This window comes from Arachis ipaensis, chromosome B4 (genome assembly GCF_059453495.1).
Source record: "Arachis ipaensis isolate K30076 ecotype BB chromosome B4, ASM5945349v1, whole genome shotgun sequence".
NCBI lineage: Eukaryota > Viridiplantae > Streptophyta > Magnoliopsida > Fabales > Fabaceae > Arachis > Arachis ipaensis.
In genome coordinates this window covers 139,671,947-139,697,939 of record NC_142439.1, presented here as the reverse complement: position 1 = coordinate 139,697,939, position 25,993 = coordinate 139,671,947, and the positions used below count along the sequence as shown (strand labels likewise).

Genomic DNA, 25,993 nt, shown 5'->3' with positions numbered 1-25,993 from the left:
ATATAAATTGAAATTCAAACAGCTTTCTGCATAATGAACCGAACACGTACTCATGGTGAAACAATTGTATAGTACTGTATGAACGAAACATAATCCATTATATAAAATCAAATTCAAACAGCTTTCTGCATAATAAACCGAACACGTACTCATGGTGAAACAGTTGTATAATACTGAATGAACGAAACATAATACATTATATAAAATCAAATTCAAACAGCTTTCTGCATAATGAACCGAACACATACTTATGGTGAAATAATTGTATAGTACTGAGTAAACGAAACATAATCCATTATATAAAATCAAATTCAAACAGCTCTACCTACAATTTACAAATTATCAATTCAATTCAATTCAATTCAGTACACCTTCGTCTATTCAATTCAATTCGATTCAAAATTAAATAATCCAAACTTCGTCAGTTTGATTCGTTTTAGAAGAATAATCCAAATCGGCCTCATTCAACTGATTTGAAGTTGAGTCATTCATTGTTTCGATTCAGAAGTGTAGACCGAAGAAAAAAACGAAGAAGAATAGGAAGAAGATAAATGCAATGTAACCAGATCGAAAGAAGAAAATAAGAAGATGAATGCGACCAAAGGAGAACGATAAAGACAATGTAGATCAATAAAGAAGAACGCAAGCAGAAAAAAAGAAAAAAAAAATGTGAGCAGAGAAAAAGATTTATGTTGCAGCAAAAGATTTACGTCGAGCAAAACTTTAGGTTACAGTACATTATATGTAGCACGTGTATGACAAATGAGTGAAGAAAGAGGAGAGTACGTCTAGCCAATATTACTTGAATAATTTAAATGCATTTTTTACATGAATATAAAGTATTATTAAAAAAAATTATTATTTAATCTCATTTGTCTCATAGTCTCCTTCTTCCTGCTATCCTTAGTTAAATATAGGAGCCAGTCTCCCTCTTGACTTTAATTATTGTTGTTACACTCACCTAACATATGCATGTTATACAAAAATATATACTTTGTGGATATGAAAATCAATTACTAATATATTTGTATATTTGTATATAAATATACGTATATGTGTAGTTAAATTTATTTTTAATATATATTTATATTTTAACATATATTTTATATTATGACTGATTTTAATATACACCTAACATAATCGCATGGTATATATTCTTAGATTCTCGATACACATGCATACATCTCCGGTGTTTGTTTTAAATTCTATGAAGACTTTTTGCTTTTTAAAAATAAATATTAAACTAATATATACATACACAAGGAACATGCCTTGAAAAAATTACTAAATAAATGAGAGTGTGAAAAATATACATGAATAGATCAGAGCTGGAAAACCTTAAATTAATAGGAGTTAAAAAGAGACCAACAGTAATATAATATAATAAGAGACAACCCTATCTCTTTTCTTTGTTTATCTTAAAAAATAGATAGATGTTTCATTAAGTAAGGAGAAAATTTTGCAGAGCTCCTTCCAATGCATAGAATTGAAAGTATATATACTTATTAATTAGTATACACAAAATTAAAGAGCATCAAGAATATGGGTCGTTATATCTTTTACCTTCATCTTCTTGTTTCATCTTTTCTTCTTTCTACTTTCTTTCTGAATGCTGCACAAGCCACCAAAAAGGCAAGATCTTTATTATTATTATTAGCTTCTAATTACTATTATTTTTTCATTTTTCATACTGTGTTTCAAATAAATGAGCCTTCTAATTTTGTAAATTTCAGTGCTACATTGTGTATTTGGGAGCACATTCTCATGGTCCAAACCCTTCGTCTTATGACCTTGAATCCGCTACAAATTCTCATCATGATTTACTAACTTCAACCTTGGGAAGGTATATAATTAAACAATCATATCATATATAGATCGACTAAGTGTAATTCACAATAAAACCATGCAGTAAATGGACTAATTATCGCATATATATTTTGATCATCATCATTCACATTGAATTCACAGCCATGAGAAGGCCAAAGAAGCAATTATTTATTCATATAATAAACACATAAATGGCTTTGCTGCACTACTCGAAGAGGAAGAAGCAGCACAAATTTCAAGTAAGGATGCAATATTAGTTTTTCCATTATTAGGAATATTGTCGCTCAGGACTTAATTAATAAACAAAATTTATAGTTAATAATGTTTATCTGGGAATTCAATTTGGTGCAGAAAACCCAAATGTTGTGTCAGTGTTCTTGAGCAAAGAGTATAAACCACACACTACACGTTCATGGGAGTTTCTTGGACTGCACAGGAGGAATGGTATGAACACAGCATGGCAGAAAGGGAGATATGGTGAAAATACAATCATAGCTAACATTGATACAGGTAAGCTTTCTCCACATCTCATATGCTACTTCATAATCAAAATCAGAACTGCATATATTATTGATAATGAGTTGGTCCAATAGGATTATATTACCATGAAAACCCATTGTTTATTTTCATCTTAAATTAATAATTAAAAAATTATTAGACAATAATTTAATTAAATATATTAAATATCTAATAATTCGTTATCTGATAAATTGTAGTTAACAACAACTCTTTGTGACATAAGAATCTTTTATGAAATCTAGAGACAAATAGACAATTGTAAACAAATTGGGACCTACTTATTAGATATAAAAACGTTTAAAACATTTTTTTGAAAAATATTTTTTAGTAATTAAAATTTAATACATATAATTGATTAAACTATGTTATTTTTGTCAAAATTAGATAAGATAAATTTATTTTTGCCAAAAAATCAGTGAACTATATTTTGAATCGGTCTAAATTAATATTTTTTAATAAAAATGACTACAATATATATATATAAAATAACTAAAATACTCTTATTATTATTATTATTTTTTTTTTTTTGAGAATAAAAAATCTTAACCTTTCTCTTATCTCTATGCCATCATGGAGTTAGGATTTAGACTTATCAAAATTAAAAAGAATATATATATATATATATATATATATATATATATATATATATATATAGAGTTATTGTAGTCATTTTTTATAAAAAAGAATATTAATTTAGTCAATTTAAAGTTTGATTTACTGATTTTTTGGCTAAATTAATTTGTCTGATATAATTTTAACAAAAATAACACGCTTGAATCGATTATATGTATTAAATTTTAATTACTAAAAATCATCTTTATCTAAATGCTCCCAAACAAATCATATAATTCGAACATAAACCATATATATATATATATATATATATATATATATATATATATATATATATATATATATATATTGTTTATATTAAATTTCACATCTTACATATGCGTGCAGGTGTTTGGCCTGAATCTAAGAGTTTTAGTGACAAAGGAATAGGTCCTGTTCCAGCAAAATGGCGTGGCGGTAATGTGTGTGAAATTAACAAATTTCGTGGTTCAAAGAAAACTCCATGCAACAGGTTCTCTTTTCTCAATAATATTTTCTGCAGATACAAGCATGTTCTGCTATGTATGCTTGATTGCAAATTTAAAGAAGCACTAGATTTATCAATTCAATCCAATATTAAAAATGATAAACTAATTTGTACGTGTATATCATTAAGAGTTAAAGAATTTTATATGATAATTAATAATGTATTGTGGCTAGAGTTGGCGGGAAGTAGCGGTTTTTTGGTTGAACCAGGCGTTTTTATGGTCACTACTAATATTTTATAAATTTTTATAATGTTATTAATCTATAAAAGGATGAAGATAATAATTAAAAATAATTTAAGTTATATTTTACATTATATTTTATGTTTGATTGATTATAAACTTAAAGATATTTAATTATATATTTTAGACAATGTTTGTTTTGTTTTAGAATTATAAAGACTTTAATGTTTATAAATTTAAAAATTATTTTTTATATCTTTAAAAATTATAAATTTATTGAAATGGTTATGAAATTATATATAATTTAATATTTAATAATTTATAAAAAAAAAAAAAGAGATTTAGTGGGTTTGACCCACTAACCTACTAGTACACAATTAGATGAGATGAGAGAAAAATTCAAGATCATCTTACTAGAGGAGGCAAAACAGACCAACCCTTCAGATGACGGACTTTTGGCGAGACGGAACAAGCTTCCCCGTTTGTCCCTAGTTGTGGCTTTAGTAAAAAAAAAAATAATTAACTTTTAAATTTTGTTACTTAAAAATGTCGTCAAAAAGCATAAATCTGATTTTATAACTGTGTTTTTACCACATTAAAATTAAATTGTTAAAAAAAAATTACTTGGCTAGTTAGTCTAATTGAGCTTATACTATATTATGATTAATCAGGAAACTAATCGGAGCAAGATACTTCAGCAAAGGTTACGAGGCAAGCATAGGCAAAATTGCGCCATCACAGCACACGGCACGTGACTTCGAAGGCCATGGCACCCACACTCTATCAACGGCCGGAGGCAACTTCGTACCCGGCGCAAGCGTTTTCGGCAACGGCAACGGCACCGCAAAGGGTGGATCACCAAGAGCCAGGGTTGCTGCCTACAAGGTGTGCTGGTCAACGATCGACGAGACAAGCTGCCATGGCGCAGACGTGTTGTCCGCCATTGACCAAGCCATCAGCGACGGCGTTGACGTCATCTCCATTTCGGCTGGTGGCAGAACAGAGGTAAACCCTAATGAGATATTCACCGATGAGGTGTCCATAGGAGCGTTCCATGCGCTTTCAAGAAACGTTGTTGTTGTTGCTTCGGCGGGGAATGAAGGACCCACACCTTCAAGTGTTGTCAACGTGGCTCCATGGGTATTCACGGTTGCTGCTAGCACCATTGATAGGGACTTCAGCAGTAACGTAACTCTTGGTAACAATCAACAAGTCACGGTAAGTTTCTAACATAAAATACTTTAATTTCGTACTTTTTTCAAAATTTATTTAACATTTTTTAATGTGTTGAATTAATTTGGTGATGCTCATGTAAACTTGAATTACCAGGGAGCCAGTCTTTTCGTAAACTTACCATCCAGTCAATCCTTTCCTCTGATCCTTGCATCTGATGCTAGATTTGCTAATGCCACAATTCAAAACGCGTAAGTACAAATCCTACAAAACTTTGATTAATTGAAAAACAAGATAATAGATAGATACAAAGTCGCGCAAATTTAATCATGTATATGCACTTGTTATACGTTATTGCAGTCAACTTTGTATGCCTGGAACACTCGATCCAGCAAAAGCAAGGGGCAAAATAGTCATGTGCCTTCGAGGTGGGAAAATAAGGTCAGTTGCTGAAGGCCAAGAAGCTTTATCTGCAGGTGCAGTTGGAGTGGTTATGGAAAACGATGCTCAAAGTGGAAACACAGTTCTAGCTGAGCCTCATGTTTTGTCCACTACAAATGTGGCTAAAAATAACCAGGACAAAAATGTTCATGATTATTACAACAGTACCACGTAAGTAATAATTATGCCATATATATAATAACTTAACAAATTCTAAGTAACATTTTAAAACACTATAGTTAATTGCAAGTAAATTTTTGTTCAACACTTCAACTTATGGTTACATAAAAATGTTTCAGGAGCCCTACTATTAACATGTCTGCAGCAAGAACATTGCTTGGAACAAAGCCAGCTCCAGTTATGGCCTCATTCTCATCTAGAGGTCCAAATCCGATTCAACCATCAATACTCAAGGTTTATATATAGTCATTGATGCTCCTTACTGACATATTATTCAAAATTTTATTTTAATTTCTAACAACATTCCCCTGCTTTGTGTTTCAGCCTGATATAACTGCACCAGGGGTAAACATACTGGCTTCATATTCCTTAGCAGCAAGTGCATCTAACTTGCCATCAGACACACGCCGCGGGTTCCGGTTCAATGTGCTACAAGGAACTTCCATGTCATGCCCTCATATCTCTGGTGTTGCTGGTCTTCTCAAAACTCGTCATCCAAATTGGTCTCCAGCAGCTATTAAATCCGCAATCATGACCACAGGTACTCTAAATATGCATTTCTTGTGTATCCTAAGGCTAATTATTTTGTTAGGCGATCACTTGCATATGAGAATTGACAGATGATTTGACATTTTGACTAAACGTCTAACAATTCTCAACTATCATTTTAACGTCAAGTTGTAGTCATGATTTTGTTATGCTATATGATTATTCATATGCATGCCTTACTATATTGTTTCTTTTTCTTCACTTTTTCAGCAACTACTCAAGATAACACCAATGGAGCTATACAAGATGCATTTGATAATACATTAGCCACACCTTTTGCTTATGGTTCAGGGCATGTTCAACCAGACTTAGCCATGGACCCTGGACTTGTTTATGACATTACCATTCTTGATTACTTGAGCTTCTTATGTGCTTCTGGATACAGTCAAAGCCTCATAGCATCACTCAATTCCAACAAGAACTTCATATGCTCTGGATCTCACAGAGTAACAGACTTAAATTACCCTTCAATCACATTACCAAATCTCGGATCTGACGCGGAGAATGTTACTCGCACGGTTACTAATGTTGGACCTCCAGGAACATATGTTGCAAATGCAAAGTTGCCTGGATTTAACATTGTTGTGGTGCCAAGTTCCTTAACGTTCAAGAGAGTTGGTGAGAAGAAGAGGTTCCAAGTAATTGTGAAGGCAAGAAGTGTGAGTCAGAATGGGAATTATCAATTTGGAGAGTTGAAATGGACAAATGGGAAGCACATTGTTAGAAGTCCAATTGTTGTGAGGCGCACATCATGAGAAGTATATACTAATTAATATTAATACATTAATATATGGCTATGTATGACCTATGACATGATATGAGTTGTTCATTTTCTTATTTTGGATGTTTGTCTGTCTATTAGTGTTCATAATTTTGCTTTTGTTTTTTTATTTGGTATGGGCTATCCTATTAGTTTTGTTCTTTTCTGCGACTTGTTGATTGTTAGAGAAATGCGCATAACCTTTGACTATTTTGTGCATTTCTATTTTCTAGAATACATATAGTTGAATTACCAAAAAAAAGAATATATATATATATATAGTTGTTTTTCTTAATTTAAATTAATGAATATATTTGTTTTTCTAATCAAAGTTGGTGATCCTTTATTAAATGGCTAGATGTGTTTCATTTATGATTTTGACTGTTAAAAGAAAGAAGATTCTTTTTTTTTTTTTTTGGTGATTAATCGGGGCCAAAACCCAAAAGAAGACTAAATACAAACTAATCGGGGCATAGAAACCCCTTGTTCATCATCAGCTAAGATGCTAATAACCTCTCTAGGAGGCAGGTCCCAAAAATAAAAGCCTGGGTCTAAGTTTAGACTTTTTCGAGCTAGGCAATCAGCACATCTGTTGCTCTCCCTATAAATATTTACAAAAAGAATTTCCCAAGGCTTTTTTTTCCACTGGTTAATGTTTCTGATCAAGGTATTAGGGTGTTTGCTGAGATCTTTTTGACCATTGATCATGGATATAGCAGCTTGGGAGTCACACTGTATAACTAATTTCCTTATTCCCAAAGTCCAGGCTAGATCCAGTCCTTTCAGAATGCCCCACAACTCAGCCTTGTAAGCTGAGCAATGACCGATGTGGAGGGAGAAGCCGCCAATCCACTTCCCGTTGCTGCCTCTAAGGAGTCCTCCGCAACCCGCCTTCATCGTCGTGCCCTCCATAGCGCCATCTGTGTTCAGTGCGATCCAATCTGATGGTGGCCGATTCCATCTCACATGGATGGTTTCCTTCCGAGTTCCCAAAGGTGAGATTTTCTTTCTGTCAAAAGCTTCACGGATTTCTCGCACCCTTTTTAAAATCTCCCTGCTTGCATTGGGAGGTCTTTGATAGCTGTTCTCATGGAGTTCTCTGTTCCGCCAATTCCACAGATTCCAGCATGTGATGATGAAAGTGTCTTTCCATTCTGTATCTGGTGAGGTTCCTAGTTGATTGTTGAGGTTTAGAGTGATCCAATCCTTCAAATTAGTTCTGAAGAAAGCTTGCACTGCAACCGGTTTTATCAGGATCATCCAGGTGCTTGAGGCAATCGGGCAATTTCTGAAAGCATGTAAAGTGTCCTCTGGCTGAGTTCTGCAACTATGGCATGTGTCATCACCACCAAAGGTGTGGGATTTTCTCTGGTTAGTTAGCAATCTGTCGTGTAAAAGTCTCCATATTAGCGTTTTAGCCTTTTGAGGCCCTTGCCATTTCCATATCTTGGTCCAATCATTTTGTTGGGGTTTTGTCCATTTCTCCAGGCCTTTGTATGTAGCTCCAATGGAAAAATCACCATCCTCCGTGTGCTTCCAGCCTATTGTGTCCTCATTTTGGTCCAGGGATGGAGGTGGGGATGCTGTGATCTTGGCCACAATATCTTCCGGTAAGTATTCCTTTAATTTGTTAGTGTCCCATTCCCCTTTGTTGTTGGTCCATTCCCAAACAGCGGATTCAGTGTCTGAAATGCTTTTTGTTGCGAATTCTAGCAGGCTATTTATGTCTTCTACCCAGGGATCTCGCCAGAAGTTTGTTGAGAGTCCATCCCCAATCTGGCAAAATGTGTTCCTCTTGTATTCTGGCCAAACTTTGACTAATTCTTTCCATAAAGGTGAGTCCATTCTTCTTGCTATTGGTTGTATGATTTGTCTGTTGCCATTACAGTATTTGTGTCTAATGACTTCTGCCCAGAGAGAATCTGGTTCTTTATCAAGTTGCCAGATTATCTTCATAAGAAAAGCGTCATTCATAACGCTTAGTTTTCTTAGGCCCAATCCCCCTTCATGCTTGGGGGAGCAGAGAGTTTTCCATCCTATTGCATGAAATTTTCTTTGAGTTTCGATGTCTCCCCAAATAAAACCTCTTTGCATCTTCTCAATTTCTTCGCATATTCCTTTAGGCACCCTTCCGTTTTGCATCTCAAAGTTTACACTGGGACTGATGGCTGATTGAGCTAAGGTGATCCTTCCCGCCAGGGATAAGCACTTGCTCTTCCAACCTTTCAACTTACTATGGACTCTATCTATAACTGTTTTGAATTTCTCCTTTCCTTTCCTGTTGTTGTTTATCATAGCCCCCAAATATCTTCCCAAAGCATTATTTTCCTTGAAATCTGTTCTGCTAGTAATTTCCTGTCTGATGTGGGTTGTTGTGTTCTTGGAGAATACTATGGTGGATTTGTCCTTGTTGACTTTTATCCCTGCAATGGCATGAAAGTTCTCCAACACTTCTTTAATTATAGTAATCTGGTTGACAGAAGCTTCCGCAAATAGCAAGAGGTCATCCGCGAACATGAGGTGCGAAATTTTGGGGTCATTCCTCCCCACCCTTATAGGACTCCAGTTTTCCTCCTCCACTTTTTGTTCAATGTACTGTGATAGATAGTCCATGCAAATCACAAAGAGGTAGGGGGATATTGGATCTCCTTGCCTCACTCCCCTACCGGGTTTGAAATCTTTGGTTTTGTTACCATTCCACAGGATATTAAAGTTGACCGATTGTACCCCTTGCATTATAATGTTGCTGATCTTGGTAGGGAGCTTGAAGTCGCTCAGCCTTCTCTGAATAAATTTCCAATTAATTTTGTCGTAGGCTTTTTCAAAGTCAATCTTTATTGCCATGTATCCTCTCTTCCCTTTAATCCTTTTCATGGAATGCATAATTTCTTTGGCTATAAGGATGTTATCCTGGATGTTCCTGCCTGGTATGAAGCTGGACTGGTGCGGAGATATCCTTTCATTAAGAAGGGGCTTCAATCTCTTTACAAGGATCTTTGTCAAGATTTTGTATCTCACATTGCAAAGGGCTATGGGCCTGAATTGGGCGACAAACTCCGGGTTTTGAGTCTTTGGGATAAGAGCCAAGAGGGTGGTGTTGGAGTCTTTGATATGTTCTGGATTGTTCCAGCAGTCTTTTATATGGTCACTCGTCTTTCTGCTCAACAGCTCCCAGTTGTTTTTATAAAAAACAGCAGGGAACCCATCCTCTCCTGGGGCTTTGATTGATCCTATGCTGTAAAGGGCTCTTTTGATCTCCTCATCTGTTGGAGTTGCTTCCAAGTTTCTGCAAGTAGAGGGATCTATATTAGGATAAGAAGTTATTAGAGAATGTACAGGAGCTATATTTACCTCTTCTTTGTAGAGATTGTGAAAATAATCAATAACGTGGTTTTCTAGTTGCTGCTCCTCTTCTATCCATTTGCCTTCCTGATCTCTAAGTTTCAGAATTTTATTTTTCCTTCTTCTGATGATGGTCTTTGTATGATAAAACCTCGTATTCCTGTCCCCTTCCGTAATCCATTGTTCTCTGGATTTCTGTAGCCAAAAAATTTCTTCTTTGTCCAACATATCATTCAGCTCTTTTTGGAGGGATGTTTCAAGTTGTTCTAAGAAAGGGTTGTTCCCATAGGAGTGATGCCTTTGGATGCCCGCCAATCTGTTCATGATCCTTCTTTTTGTTTTAAAGATGTTACCAAAAATTTCCTTATTCCAAGTGTTGAGTGCTGTTTTGGTGTTGTTGAGGTTGCTGATGAGGCTATTATCATTTTTCCAATGTTGTTGAAGCAAACCATCATATTCAGGATGTGTAGACCACATGAGCTCAAATCTAAATGGTTTATTGCCGCATCTGCTAAGATTTTTATTTTCAGTTATAAGGAGGGGGTGGTGGTCCGAATTGGATCTAGGTAGGACATTGACCGTGGCTTCTTGGTGGGAAAGCCTCCATTGGGAGTTCGCAAGGGATCTATCAAGTCTCTTGAAAACTCTATCTTGTCCTTCCCACTGAGGTCCTCTCCAAGTGAATTTTGAGCCTACGAAACCTAGGTCAATCAAGCCGCAGTTGTTGATCCAAGCCGCAAAGTTTCTGCATGATCTAGTGTCCGTGTTACCTCCACCTTTCTTTTCTGAACTGTCTTTGATTTCATTGAAGTCTCCTATGACCAACCAAGCCTTATTCATTGCATTTGCAATGTTTTGGAGGTGAGGCCAAAGGGTTCTTCTATTATGGCTTTGGGGGCTGGCGTAGATCGCGGTAAGGCACCAGTCTTCTCTCCTGGGTCTTTTAACAATGGTGTGTATAAATTGTGGGTGTTGTTCTATGGGGGTAATATTGTACTCGCTATCATTCCAACAAATCCAGATTCCTCCTGCAAAACCTTGGGCTTCTTCAATAATGTAATAGCTGAATCCCAAGTTCCTAATGGTGTTCCTAGCATTGTCACCACTAATTCTTGTTTCCATCAAAATAACTATATCAGGCTTGTATTGTCTCATGTATTCTTTGAGGGTGCGTCTAAAAGTCGCACTAGCCGCACCTCTAACATTCCATGACATAATGATCATTGTAAAAAACAAAGAAATTAGTTTAACTGCATATCTGCAGATTCTTCATCTTTCCAACCCTTGCTAGGTGGGGTTTCAAAGTCAACCCCTTCAACTAATTTTGATATTTCCTTCTGAATTTCTAACTCCATATCTTCTCTTCTGCTTTCCGATAGGTGTGTGGGGTCAGGTGGTTTGTCTTCTTCCATATTTTGCTGTGTATTTGTCTCTTTTTCTGCATGTTGTTCCTCCTGATCTTGAGTGTCATCATTAGCTTCTATCCAGTTTTCTTTGCATGCCGCTTCTTGACGGCTTCTGGGAATGTCTTTGGTTTCTACTTCAGGTTGTATGTTCTTTTGGTTCCTTGTAACTAGATTTTTTCTTGTGTATTGTTTGGCTTGGGAACTTGTGTTTTTGGACTTGCTTCCTCTTATTGCCTCCGTTTGTTGTTCTAGTTGGGGTTTAGCTTTTGTCATATGGTGCTGGCTTGTGTTGTTGTTCTGGTGGGTGTTTTCGGCTTCGTTGTTTGCTTGTGGTTCTTCAGTACCTTGCTGTGGTTCTTCTATTTCGAGGACACTAAATCTTGAAATATCCCTTTTCTTTTCTGTGGTCTTGCTGGTACCTGCTCCATTTTTAGTGCCCTCTTCTTTTGATTCTTTTTTCCCCCTTCTTTGTCTTTGGACTACCATCCAAGGGCCAAAATTGTCATTGCTCTGATTCATTATGGCTTTTCCTTTGTCCTTTCTACTGGTTTCTTCTTTGTCATCTTGTTTTGTTTGATTATTGTTCCCTGTTTGCGCTTGGTTGTAGGCTTCATTTCCCGCTTGATCCTTATTGGCATCTTGCTTATCATTGGACTGTTCTACTCTTTCTTTTCCCATGGCACAATTCTTTTGATCATGGTCCACTTTTCCGCAAGTAAAACATATTTGATGTATACCTTCATATTCTATGTTGTATAGCTTTCCATTGACCATGTATCTCCCAAGGAGAGGTTTCGTGAGATCAACCTCCACGCACAATCTTGCAAACTTTCCTCTACAGAGATGGGAGGTGTTGTAGTCAACCTTGCAAGTTTTTCCAATGAGATCTCCTATCTTCCTTAGAATTTGGTCATTGTAGAGCTCTATGGGGAGTCCGGGTAATCTAACCCAAGCTGTGATCTTGTCTATGGTTGTAAGAAGAGGATTGAAGTTTGGTTCCCACAGCCTAATAGCCAAGTAGTGGTCATATATCTTCCAAGGACCATCTAGTAGAGCATGATCAAGATCATCCTGTGCCAAGAATTTAACGATATAGAAATCATTTCCCAAATCTATGACATCAATACCACCAAATCTGCCCCAAATAGTTTCCAATCTTCTCTTCATGGCTGCATAGCCTATTTTCCTTCCTAGCAGTTTGACTATTAGAGACCTCCACCAAGGTTTCCATAGTTCACGTTCCGCTGCTTCACTGATCAGGATGTTGAAGAGGCCTTCCCCCAAGTCCACCACTTTGATATCTGATTTGCTTGTATTGTTATGTTTATCTGTTGTTTCTTCGTTTTCTGTTTCAGGGATGTCTTCAGGTTGGCTGCCTTCTTCCCTTGACATGTCGTCATCTTCAGAGTCTCCCAGCTCGATCTCATCTTCTGGGTTTTCTCCTCGGACCATATTAGCATATGACCTTTTACCGGGTTCCGGTTCTTCCAGCATCCAGTCTTCAATTCTTGGAGTGAGGATGGAGGTGCCAGTGAATCCCTCCTCACCCTTTCTCACTTTTTTAATGCTTCGTTGTAGGAGATCACGTTCCTGTTCGGTGGGTTGGTGGTCGGCCGGATTATTTTCCGGCCTCCCGTTAACGGTCATATGGAAGAAAGGAAAGACGGAAAGAAACTGTACGGAGAGAAAATAGCTTTTTGCTAACGGTTACTTTTAAAGTTTTGACAAAGAAAGAAGATTCTATGTAATTACATAGATGTTCCTTAACAAAAAATTTGTTCAGAAAAAGGCAAGTATGGGCCAAATAAGGAGGGATCAGTAATAAGCCAGCTTCAACTTTGATCCAAACATTCTCCTGACCAAAAAAAAAGCTTTGATCCAAACATTCTGGGCCTTAATAAGCCTTGAACTCGGAACAAACAAAAATAGAAGAGCAAAACCAAAGTGTTGGTAGTTCTACCGCCATAAGTAAGTGTTGGAGGTTTAAATCTCATAGGAAAAGTATAGGGTACCAACATATTATCTGTCAATTTCTGCCAACTCTTATTTATAATTGTGTTTCATGGAAGTGTGTTCGTGGATGTGTCTAATAATTAATATATTTTAAATACATATATAAAGAGACACATCCAGAAAATATATTTATAAAGACATTTCTATTAAACACAGCTATAAAAAAGACATTTTTATTAGACACATCCACGAACACACTTCCATGAAACACAATTATAAATAAGAGTTGACAGAAATTGACAGATATGCTGTTGGTAATGTAGCGGAACCGAATCTCATATTGTATATGTAGCAATTCATTAATCAACGGTAGATTCTTAAATAAAATTCAGATTCACAACAGATTAATCTTTAGACCGTCAAACTAAAAAATATTGTAGACAAAAAAAAAAGATATTGGTAATTCCATGACTAAATAGACAAGTATTGGAAGTTGAACCAAAAAAAAAAAAAACGGAATTATCATCTGATGGTATTGGTATCTTTCTTTTTTTTTTTTTTTTGGTCAAAAACATGGATTCATTATTGAAATTCATTTTGTTCGAGAATAAAAAAAGTTTAAAAGGGACATGGCACTTTTAATATCAATTTGTTATATTTATAAACAAATGTTATTGCCTTGACCAAAATAAATAAATAAACAAATGTTATTGCCCAACGGCTCAACTGCCATCTTGTTATTTGTCATAAAAATAATTAGTGGATGAAGCTGAAAATTTATTATATTGGACCAAAAATGAGAAAATACAGGGAATATAATAGATACTTGTTTGGCAGCGAGACAGAGCAGCTTCTTTTTCTTCTCTCGTTTTCATGAGGTCGGGTCCCTGCCAATCGGCCATCTTTGTGAATAACACTGCTTTCACCCACCATCCCACATAACAAGTAACAACACTTAAACAACCATTTCAAAAATAATTAGTGGATCAAAGGACCACCTTTCCACCCACTCTTATCTATTTATTTAATATCTAGCTGAATATAATTATATTAAGTGCACACTAAAATTAATCGCAAAGTTTAATTACTGATATAAAATACATATTAGAATATAAAATATATATAAAAATAAATTAAATTACACATATATTTATATATAAATGATTGATTTTATTGTATAAATGATATTTAATTTTTATCTATCTAATATGCTAAAACCACCAAATTTATTAAATGACATAATACTTTTCTTTATTTTTTTTAAAATGAAAGGTCACCTAAATTGTAAAAATAATCAAATGAGTAATTACAATTCATTATTATAATTTTTTTCTATTCTTATTAAAACTTTATAATTTTATAGCTATTAAATCTTTTGTATAGTCAAATTAAAATTCTATCGTTTAAACTCATATATTTCTTATATATATGTCAACAAAATTAATCAATCCATTCCTTATACATATAATTTTTAAGATAAAGTATTTTTTTTAACTCCTAACATTTAAATTAAATTCTAATATGGTCTCTAGTATTTAAAATATTTTATTTCATCTTTTTGTCAAAATTAATATCTTTTAAATAATATTATTTTTTTTCTTCTCGTACTACCTCTTTTTCTCTTCTATTATTATTATTATTATTATTATTATTATTATTATTATTATTATTATGACATGAAAAAATATTAAAAGGCCAATAGAATTTATTATTTTTTGTCAGTAATTAACTATTAATATTTAAAAATATAGATTAAAAGTTATTAAATTATTAAATGAAAGAAATTGAACTAATAATTAAAAATAATAACAAAAAAGGTAAAAACTGAGGTGAAGTCGACTTCACGTGAAGTTGATACCTGAGAGCCGTTAGATGAAAATTTAGTCAAATCAATCAAATTATTTAACAGCTTTTAGATATCAACTTCACATGAAGTCGACTGCACCTGAGTTTTCACCAACAAAAAATAATAAATTCTACTAGTAACCCACTAATACGTGACATTCACAACAAACCAAAAGATATGCATTCATCTTGAAAAATACAAGAAAAGATATTGATTTTAAAATATGCACTTATAAACTGTAAATCAAAATACTAATAACAAAATAATCAACAAAATTATCAAAAAGATATAAAATCCGTCATGTCAAAATGTTTGATGCAAAAATGTATACTATGCATTTTAAAATTTATATAATAAAAATAAATTGATAATGATAAAGTGATTATAATTATAGTTTTATTTTTTATTTTCTCTATTTTTAGAACATAGATTATTCTATCTTCTAAGACAAGAAAAAATAATATGTAATCATCACCGATAAATTTATAATTTTATTATTTAAAATAATTAGAATTTTACCTTTTGATTTTTCAATGTTATTATTTAAGAAGAACCTAATGGTTGAAATACCTCAATCAGTGTCACTTTCAATAATCTATCCGTTATGTTATACAATATAGAAAGAAGGTTTAAGGATCCAATTGCAACTTGCCACAATTATTATTTCTATAAAACATTAAATACATTCACTTCCCTAAGAACCCTTGGAAATAAAGTATACCTTTCTTTTTACAAAAGGAGAAGAGTACCTTTCTCAAACTTGTAAAGTGATACTCAACCATTTTTAGGACCCAAAAAACCTTTCATGAACTAAAGGGCATATACCCTACGTTCATCAATTCAGGTGGTACACACTACACACAACATGGCCAAAAAGTTGTTCTTATTTAATTCATAGCATTTATCCCATTTTGTACATTGTTGTGAAGATATAGACCAAGTCTTTTTCAATGGAAACATCTTTTTTTTTTTCTCTATACATAATTAATATTCGTGTTAAAATAGTACTAGTTTCCTGCATTAACAAAGAGGTTTCCATTGTGCCCCACTATATTGCTTAAATGAGTTACTCAAATTATATAGATAAAGGGAACCTTTAAATCTTTAATAACATTATCGTCTTCTCTAAAAAATTTTGGTAGTCCCCATAAACCTTTTCCGATCCTTTCCTTTTCTCCAATTAAAACTTTTAACCTACTATATAGGTTTCATAAAATAAGATTATTATATATTTAATTAGGATAATAATAAAGATCTCATTCCGATCAAATTGGAATTAAGCTGATCTTGGATTGTGTCCCAAATTAGGAACAAATTCGATAACCAAGTTAGCTAGGTCATTTGTGATTTAATGAAGATTACGTGCGTGTAATTAATAGTGTTAATGCCATGTGTCATCCCATTTATTATTAATTGTGTGACATGTAATATTCATTGAGATCAAACCAATATTTTATACAATAATATTTAAAAAATCAGTTCAATCAATTTAAAATTATTTTATTTAGTATTTATTAATTATCGTTAAAATAATTGTATAATTTTAAATATAATAAATATATAATTACAAATATTATATATAAAATAATAAATATTATATTATATAAGATAATTTTAAATATTATCCTTTGACATTATCGTATTTTATAAACAATGTTAGAAATAACTAAAAATTCATAGTTATTATAAGATTTTAAGATTAAATTAGCTGGTCTGAAACGAATATTAGATATACTCTCTTTTGAAGTTAGATTTTAATGCTATGAGTGGTTTTTTTTTTTAAATGAAACGAGGTTAACGAACGTCCAATAAAGAAAAGGAATTACACTATCATCCCCCCCACATCATCACTATTCAAAACCTTAAATCTCATTAGGAATATGAAAATAAAGAATATGAAGTCCTAATATAAGAGGATATTCTTTGTTGGCAAGATCTTTATCCGTTTTGATTTCTATATAGATATTTATTACTCGTACAACCAATTACGATCAAGCAAATCCTTTAATTTGACTTGAGTCTTAAACACGATTTCTTATATATCATTTCATTATGAAAAATATATAGAACCAAAAGTGATCAACTAAAAAATAAATAATTTAATTAATTTATAATTATATTTAATTAATTTTATTTGTTTTTAATTTATAATATTTAATATTAATTGCTTCTCATCCCAAACTAAAATTTTGAATGATATGTTGGAGAAATAAGGACGGGAATTATGGAACTTTCAACAATCCCAATTTTTATTAGTATATAAAAAATATATAAAATATATAAAAGAACATTCATTTAGTATGAAAAAGAAACATTTTAATATTTAATAGAAAAAATATCCTAATGTCTAATATAAGCATTATCTATATAAAAGTTTTGGATTCACCTAGAAGTATTTAGCTGGTTTTTGACTGGTACCCTATTGGTTCCTAGCATTGTTGTTTTATTGAAACAAATTTCATTCATAATGGTTTTGACTGTTGTACCAAATCTGATTTTATCTTCATAACCTTCAAAACGTTATTTATATTCTATACAAGGACAATGTGATCCATATTGGAGCAGCATTTTATATATATACTATGATATTTCAGCACCCTAGATCAAAGTATACTTTTACAATAGTAACCTTTATGAAATCTTACAATCATATATCAACTTTTATCAAGTAGTGTTGAATTATTCTTGATGACAATGTCGAAAGAAATAGTGCAATATTACAATAGTTGTTATTGTCTCCAATTTTGAATCGAACTTCTTTAAAATTATCTAAAATAAATTATCAACTTAAACACTAGTGATCCTTCTCAAATGGAGTCCCAAAAGGAAAATAAAAATGAACATTATATAGTATTTTCTCAATGTGTATATATATAGTGATCACAATTATTAATATTTGACAACTCATGAAGGGTTGTAGACTCTTTTTCTCCACCTAAAAAGTTGTTTGGTCGCTAACCAAAATCAGCTCAAACAACTTGAAATAGTGAAACATGACAAAACATATTGCCGTTAGGTATATGAATATAATAATTAACCCGGGAAATATGTCTTTTCTTCTTTGTATAAAAGGTGAACTAATAACTAAGATTTACAAAAATGAAGTACAAATTGTTAATGTTGCAAGTGTGAAGAGTGTTGAAGTTAGTCTCACATAAAAAAAAAAGTAAGGAAGAGTGAATAGTTTATAAGATGAGAGACCCATTAACTTTTTACTTTAAGGTTTTGAGTTGGATGTGGTGTCTTTTCATCTTATATTTTATGTTTTTTCACTTAATTCTTTGGAGACTCGAATCCGCAACCTCTTAATTGATTATGGGAAGTCTATACCATTTGAGCTATTACTATTAGCAAAATATAAGCTCAAATAATTAAATTAATGATATTTTGAATGACACTAAGTTAATTTGAGTAAGAGTAATATTCAATTGGTTGAATAATCTATTATTTACATTCTTTGGCGTTTTTACTGGATTTTTGGATAAAATTCAACACAAATGAGTCTGTTATTGACTTGAGATCGGTGGCTTATAATCGCATCCTCCGAAATCACCATGACAGTTTCATCGCAGTCTTTAGTGCAACTCTGGATAATTGTTTAATTACTTTAGCAAAATTTTAGGGTATTTTCTGAGTTTTTTTTTATCGTTTATTCAATGATGATATAACAGCATCCAAGTAAAAATAAACTCAAATAGTTTTGAAGTTTTGTCAGAACTATTTTTATGACTCTCATATAGTTTTTTTCTCTTGTAGCAGCAAATCAGACTTTGCTAGTTAAGAAGTGAAATGTGACAATTAATTAATGTATTCTGAATGGTATGTTTAAAAAGTTAGAAACTTTTAATGATATAGAAATGAATTCAATTTTAATGTTTGGAACGAATTAATAAAATTATAAAATGTCAAATGAATTATAGTTTTATAACTTTATTTTTTATTAATTTAATATCATATTTAAATAATAAGAGAAAAAAATAAATCGATTTTTGGCTTTTTAGTTTGCAGACATTTAAATTCTTAAAGATTTAAAAATATATAAGTTCCTAACTTCTTTAAAATTTGAACATATTGATCTCTGGGTTTAATTTGTCTCATTTTAAAACTCTCTCATATGTGCATCCATATGGGAATCACGTTTGATTTTTTCGTTGGGTCTAACAGACCCAAGTTTTGAAAATGTCGAGAATTTAAATGTTCACGGATCAAAGGTCAAGAACTTTTTTGTCTTTTTCTCAAATAATAAATATATTTATTTATTAAATTATATAAAATAATTAAAAAATTATATTTTTTAATTAAAATTTTTTTCAATTAAAATTTTTTCACTTCTTTTAAAAAAATAAAAATTAGATTAATCTAAAAATATTAAATTTAAAAAATATTTATTAATTAAAAAATTAAATGGTTTTTTATAGTTGATTCTATCGACAAACTAATAACAAAAAACAAACATCAACTATCAAGAAACAACTTGTTGAGTAGTTTAATGACATAGTAAGTAAAAAAAATTAGTTATTAACCGTAAATTATAATAACTAATTCATGTTATTAAAATAGAACGAAATTATGCTACTTTTTACTAGTAGTATCATGATTGACACAACTTCACTTGAAATGTTTTTTTTTTTTTGGTGACTGTTCACTTGAAATGTTTAGATGTATTGACAAACGCTTAGTGTCATTAATGTTCAGACGTATTGGTAAATGCTTAGTGTATGTATGTCATTAATCTAAATTAAACACATAAAATTTATACGTGTGGATTTTTTTTAGATCTATATAATAGAACTTAAAAAAAAGTATATATTATATTAAGTGAGTTTTAAAAAAAAAAAAAGAGAAAGGAACGAAGGTGGTAAAAGAAGAGAGAATGTGTGTTAAAGGGTGAGAGACTTTGAAAGAAAGTGAGTGAGAGAAAAGTTAAAAAAAAATAATTAAATTATAAAGGCATTATTAGATTATAAAGACATTTTAAATTTTAAATGAAATCCCAATAGAATACAATTTCAAATCAGACTTATTTAGTTTGAAACTAATTTTGAGAAAAAAAATAATAAAATTGAATTGAATTTCATATAAACTAATTTAAATATTTTTGTTTTAAACACTAAAATTAAATTCTAAAGAGTTTTCAATCACCCTGAAAAATTTTGTGTGAATAACTTAACTAAATTTAAATACAACTAAATTATTTACTTAGTTGTTTATGATTCACTTTCTAATATGATTTGGCTTCAATTTTCTAAAAATATTAGAAGAGTATCTTTCCCTAAAATAGTTTTGTGTAGTTTTGTTTTTTGAGTTAAAGTCAATTGATTATTAAAAAAAATATAAGCTCGAATGAATAATAGGAGTAGAGCGCAGTTAATCTCCACCGTTATTCATTTAGTAATTAAAAGGCTGTTTGCGGATATATTAAGAAAATAAGAAGTATTTTATGTTTATAAAATAATGTTAAGTCGAAAATAATGTGGTGAGGGAAAGGAACTTTTATGGTGAAATACCAATTGATCTCTTAAAAGTTATTATTATTATTATTTTTTTTTTGGTGACTTCTTAAAAGTTATTATTAAAAAGTTATACTTTCCTCTGTATTTATAGTTTATAATTTATAAATACTTTTTATTTCGTCAACTGAGAATATATTTTAGAAGTAATTATAGTTATCGTTTGTCTTAAATTTGGTTTGGTAAAATTTTTTGAAGAGGTGTTTGTACTTTTTAAAAGTTCAAATTCCTCATTTTATGTTTGGTAAATAAAAAAGATCATGTACTTGTACTTGCAGTTTTTAAAAGATCGGGATACTTTTGAAAGCACCTAAAATAGAGTTTTTTAAAGTTGACTTGTATTTTTTAAAATTTAAAAATCTAATATAACTTCGTATATTAACTAATTTTCAAATTTAATACTTGCATTTGTGTCTATTATAGTATTTTTAAATTTTAAAAGCTATTTTACCAAACGTAATTGTTGTTGCTTGTGTTTATTAAAAGCTATTCTTAATTTGATTCACCAAACATAAATACTACAACTTTTAAAAAATTATCTTTTAAAAGTTAGCTTTTATAAGCTACTTTTAAAAAATTAAAACTTTATCAAACTAAATCTTAATTTCCACGAATTTATATTTATTATTAACTCCATCAAATCTAGTAAATACAATTATTAGAAAGAGAAAAAAAAAGGCTAATATAGTAGAGCCAATTAATAGTATACAGTACTATTCTACATATATATTTTAATTTTCTTTTCTTTTTCTTTTGGTGACTAATATATTTGTAATTCAATGATGAATAAATATAATAAAAAATTAACTTGTAATTAATTAATATTAGTCAACTGTTTTACTTTAAAATTATTTTTTAATCTGTATTGTTAAAAAAATATTTAGGGTTTAGAACTAGAAGTTATAGGATTCAAAATAATAGGCTAACCAAAATACAATTCACATAAAAACAAAATCAGCAAGTAAAATATATAACGATGTAGAAAATTATCAAATAATTAATAAAATAGTGAAAAATATAAATATAGTATATCAGTAATAGCAAAAATCCTGACTCAAAAAAAATACTCTAACAATCTTCCATATGAAAATGCTTATCATCTTCTATTGTACTACTCTTTTTTTATACATAGCATTTTTTCTATTGTTGTAACTAACTCTCTACTTCAGTATAATATAATAATTTCCGTGACGCACTTCCACATCTTACTTCATAATCTTTCATCTACACAAGTGATTTTCTTGTTTTCTTTCTTGTTGGATCTGTAATTGGTGTATTTGGTCCATTATGAATTGCCGAATCTGCAATTGGTGTATTCAGCCCATCATAAATTGAGTTGTTCGTATCAATCACTCTTTCTATTACAATGACCTTGTCCTCAAAGTCTTCCGCAGGATACATTCTCACCAATTCAGTCCAACTCACCCATGTTACTTCCTCTCTTAGTGCTCCTTGCCATTCCACCAACACTTGAACATCTTGAGACCCATCATCAAGCTGCAAGGTTCTAGTATCAATAATGGCTATCGGCACTGGTTCAAAGGGCAGCGAAAGAGGAAGCTCGTTGATGCCCCCTGCCACAATAGACTCACTCTTAAACTCCTTCAATAGTGAAACATAAAAAACAGGATGAATTGCACTTCCAACTGGCAACTCCAGCTTGTAGGCGACGGTTCTCACTCTTTGGAGCACCTTAAATGGTCCAAAATATTTCTTACCAAGCTTCAAATGTCCTCGCGTCACTACCGACCCCTGCCGATATGTTTGGAGCTTTAAAAGAACTAAATCACCAATATTGAATGATTTTTCACGCCTATGAGAGTCAGCTTGGCGTTTCATGCGTTTTTGGGCTTGCTAGAGGTGAAATTGGAGTTCCATGTCAAGAATCTTCCTGACTCGCAATAGATCATCCACATCTTGGACAAAAGAAGAGCAACTAGTATAGTCGGGTATAGTTCTGACAGAAAACCCATACAAGGCCTCATGTGGTGACATTTCAATGGTAGAGTGAAAATAATTATTGTAACAGAACTCTGTCCAATTGAGGTAGGCAGATAGTGCGGAATTTATAACCACCGGCAAGTGCACCGGATCGTACCAAGTAATACCTCAGGTGAGTGAGGGTCGATCCCATGAGGATTGATGGATTAAGCAACAATGGTTGAGTGATTTACTTAGTCAAACAAACAGAAAATGGTGTTTGAGAGTTCAATAACATTAAACAGTAAATTCAGAGAATTAGAAAGCAAGCAGTAAATGGATTGTGAAATATATATGAGAAAACAGTTAAGGTTTCGGAGTTGTTTATCTTTTGGATTTCTATTTCTTACCAACTATTTTAATCATGTAAGATTCAATTCATGGCAAACTATATGTGACTAAACCCTAATTTCTTAGACCTTTTTAGTCTCCTCTATCCTTTTTCAACTGCCAATTACTTGGTCACTTGATTCCGATTAGAGGATTAGGTTCAAAACTAGTTTATGTGCCACAGAAATCCTAATTATTCAAATATAAGAGGATTATATGTTACGTATCCCGTTAAGTCTAGATAATCAGTGATTTAGGAGAATTTGTTTTCAAACTGTTGTTCAGGTAAAGAGCTTTTCCAAGGTTTGCAAGAACTCAATTAGAATAAGGGTCATACTTCCGTTCCATCCAGATTCATAAGATGATGAACGAAAATAATTCTTGAAACTGAAATCAGTACATGAATTGAAATAGAAAAGTAATAGTATCAATCCATACAATAAACAGAGCTCCTAACCTTAACAGTGGAGGTTTAGTTGCTCATGATTCAGCGAGAAAATAAGGATTCTGAAAAACTGTAAAGTGCAGAATGAGATCCGAGAGAAGAGAAGCCCCCGAAGGGCTGATTCTTTTCCCTTTTATATCTAATCCTAATTAATGTAAAATATATTTTATAAAACTAAATAATATATTTTCCTATTTATAAATAAAATAAAAGTTTAATCAAAATATAAAACAAAATCTTCGAATACTTCTTTTTGCGTGGGGACCATGGCAAATACTAGTATTGGTGCCTAACTTCACATTTGTGAAGTTAGACTTTGCCATGGCCAAATGGAATTGCTGCTGGCTCCTTCATGTGGTGCCTAACATGAGAAATTTCAAGTTAGGCGCCACCTTGACTGAATTCACGTGCAAGCTTTGATGTTCTAGCGCCTAACTTGAGAAACTTCAAGTTAGGCGCCACCTTGACCATACCAAATAGGAGGAAAGTATATACTACTTTATATCGTTGGAAAGCTCTGAAAGTTAGCTTTCCAATGTCACTGAAATCACATCAATTAGACCTCTGTAGCTCAAGTTATTCCTATTGGAGTACAAGGAGGCCAAAGTTGACAGCATCATTCACTTTCTTCTCTTTTTCTACAGAAACTCCATCAAATCCATCCGAATGCTACTTGAAATAAATAGAATTACACACAACTCAAAGTAGCATCCATAGTGGCTAAAAGATATTTAAATCTTGATTAAACTTAACAATTCAAATGCAAATTCACTAGAAAAGATAAAAAAGATGCTCACGCATCACAACACCAAACTTGAATTGTTACTTGTCCTCAAGCAACCAAAACTAATATAGGCTTAGGATGTGAATTTACATGAAAAGTGAGTGTTCAATTAAGCTTCTGTCTCTTCTTAAAGTGGGGTTTATACACTACAATCCTGAATAGTTATGGCATCTCACTATCCTTTGAATCAGAGGAATGTCACTGTCATTTGGAATTGGAATCCGGATAATATTATAAATTCTCTGGCTTTCATACTTTGGTTTAATCCTTGAACACAGCAAAATTTCTTTCATTCTCTTTTCTTTGGTGCTTTGCACCTTGAGCCTAGCTGTGACTTTAAATACTTTGTCTCAAGCTTTACTTGACACAAAAACACCACAAGCACTTGACTGGGAAACTATCTTTTGGTTCTGATTTTTCTTTCAGTTACTCCCAGACTGTAACACCCTAATATTCAAATCCTTATGCTCGAGTCATAAGTCAATGATATTACGGTGGTACGACTCTCAGGTGGATTTTTCATATATAAATATAGGTAATTTTCGAAAGGAGTATTAATCGAGAAGTCTGAAAAGAGTAGAAATAAAATCGCGAAGACGTATCACTCACGTTTCGACAACGAAAAGTTAAACTGCTAAGCCAAACGCGATATACGGACAAGGCATAAAGGAGATTAAGAGATAGATAACAAATAGATATATATAGCATAAGTAAATAGCCACTAGTCGCGACCCGCGAAGTTTAGGTCGGCTAGAGTACAGTATGAAAGTAGATGACAACAGTATATCCTAATCTCTCCCAAAGGAAACATAAGAGCCTCTATAGGCAAGTTCCAAAAGAGTTCAATACATAATATAATCTTTTCAAAACAAAGGTGGAGAGATTCTAAGCAAAACACAAAGTAGAGAAAATAAATATCTTCGCCGTCTCTCAGACGAACCACAGCTCACTTCTGAGTACCTGGACCTGTATCTGAAAAACAAGAGATATATACGGAATGAGAACCCCGGACCCATGGGTTCCCAGTACGGTAAAAGTGCCAAATAAATACAATGCACTGCAATAAAAACTCACTGAGCATCCTAAACTTCTTCAAATATCCAGCCTAAATTCTCACTAATCCATGAATAGGCAACTGTCGTAAGGGGATACTAAATCTAGTTCCTGTTACACATGTTTCCAAACTCGCTGACTCTTCCACGAGTCAGACTCAGAATCATAAGGAAAACTATCACCAGTTGTTCTGCCTCAGCAATTCTATATCAATACATCATACCCTCGCCTGGAGCTAGTGAAACCACATCACTGCGTCTACCCAGGGAGTTCCAATTATCTCATTCGATAATCATCATCATCATACAATCGCATCATCAATTCATCCCATCAAGAACAGTCCTCACACCCACCGACACCAGCATGAGGGGCCTCTGAGTTGTATAAACACAAGCAATACAGGCAAGTAATACACAAATATGGTACAAGTAGAACAAGTAGCATATAGTCAGGTAACATGGCATATATGATGTAGAAATCCAAAACAAATGGCAAACCCAAACAATTCAAACATATGCAAATGATGAATGCCTGCCCTATGGCTGATGATATCATCTGTCGGTTATCAAGCCAACCCGACGTGTCCGGTAGCTAACCCGGGCACAGTCTCTCTAT

The 25,993-nt window shown here is 32.4% G+C and overlaps 2 protein-coding genes across 2 annotated transcripts; one reads left to right on the top strand and one right to left on the bottom strand.

The window, feature by feature from the left end:
• Positions 1–1,492: 1,492 nt before the first annotated feature.
• Positions 1,493–6,806, top strand: LOC107635231 (subtilisin-like protease Glyma18g48580). The gene is made up of 11 exons (XM_016338637.3): positions 1,493–1,632; positions 1,734–1,843; positions 1,969–2,066; positions 2,179–2,337; positions 3,307–3,430; positions 4,298–4,844; positions 4,956–5,050; positions 5,160–5,411; positions 5,540–5,654; positions 5,745–5,961; positions 6,180–6,806. Exons 1-11 carry the CDS (start codon positions 1,543–1,545, stop codon positions 6,722–6,724), a joined length of 2,352 nt encoding a protein of 783 aa, XP_016194123.1. The 5' UTR covers positions 1,493–1,542; the 3' UTR covers positions 6,725–6,806.
• Positions 6,807–22,010: 15,204 nt separating this feature from the next.
• LOC148569447 (uncharacterized) lies at positions 22,011–22,625 on the bottom strand. Its single transcript, XM_088485050.1, has one exon. It carries the CDS (start codon positions 22,623–22,625, stop codon positions 22,011–22,013), a length of 615 nt encoding a protein of 204 aa, XP_088341176.1.
• Between the last annotated feature and the right edge of the window lie 3,368 nt (positions 22,626–25,993).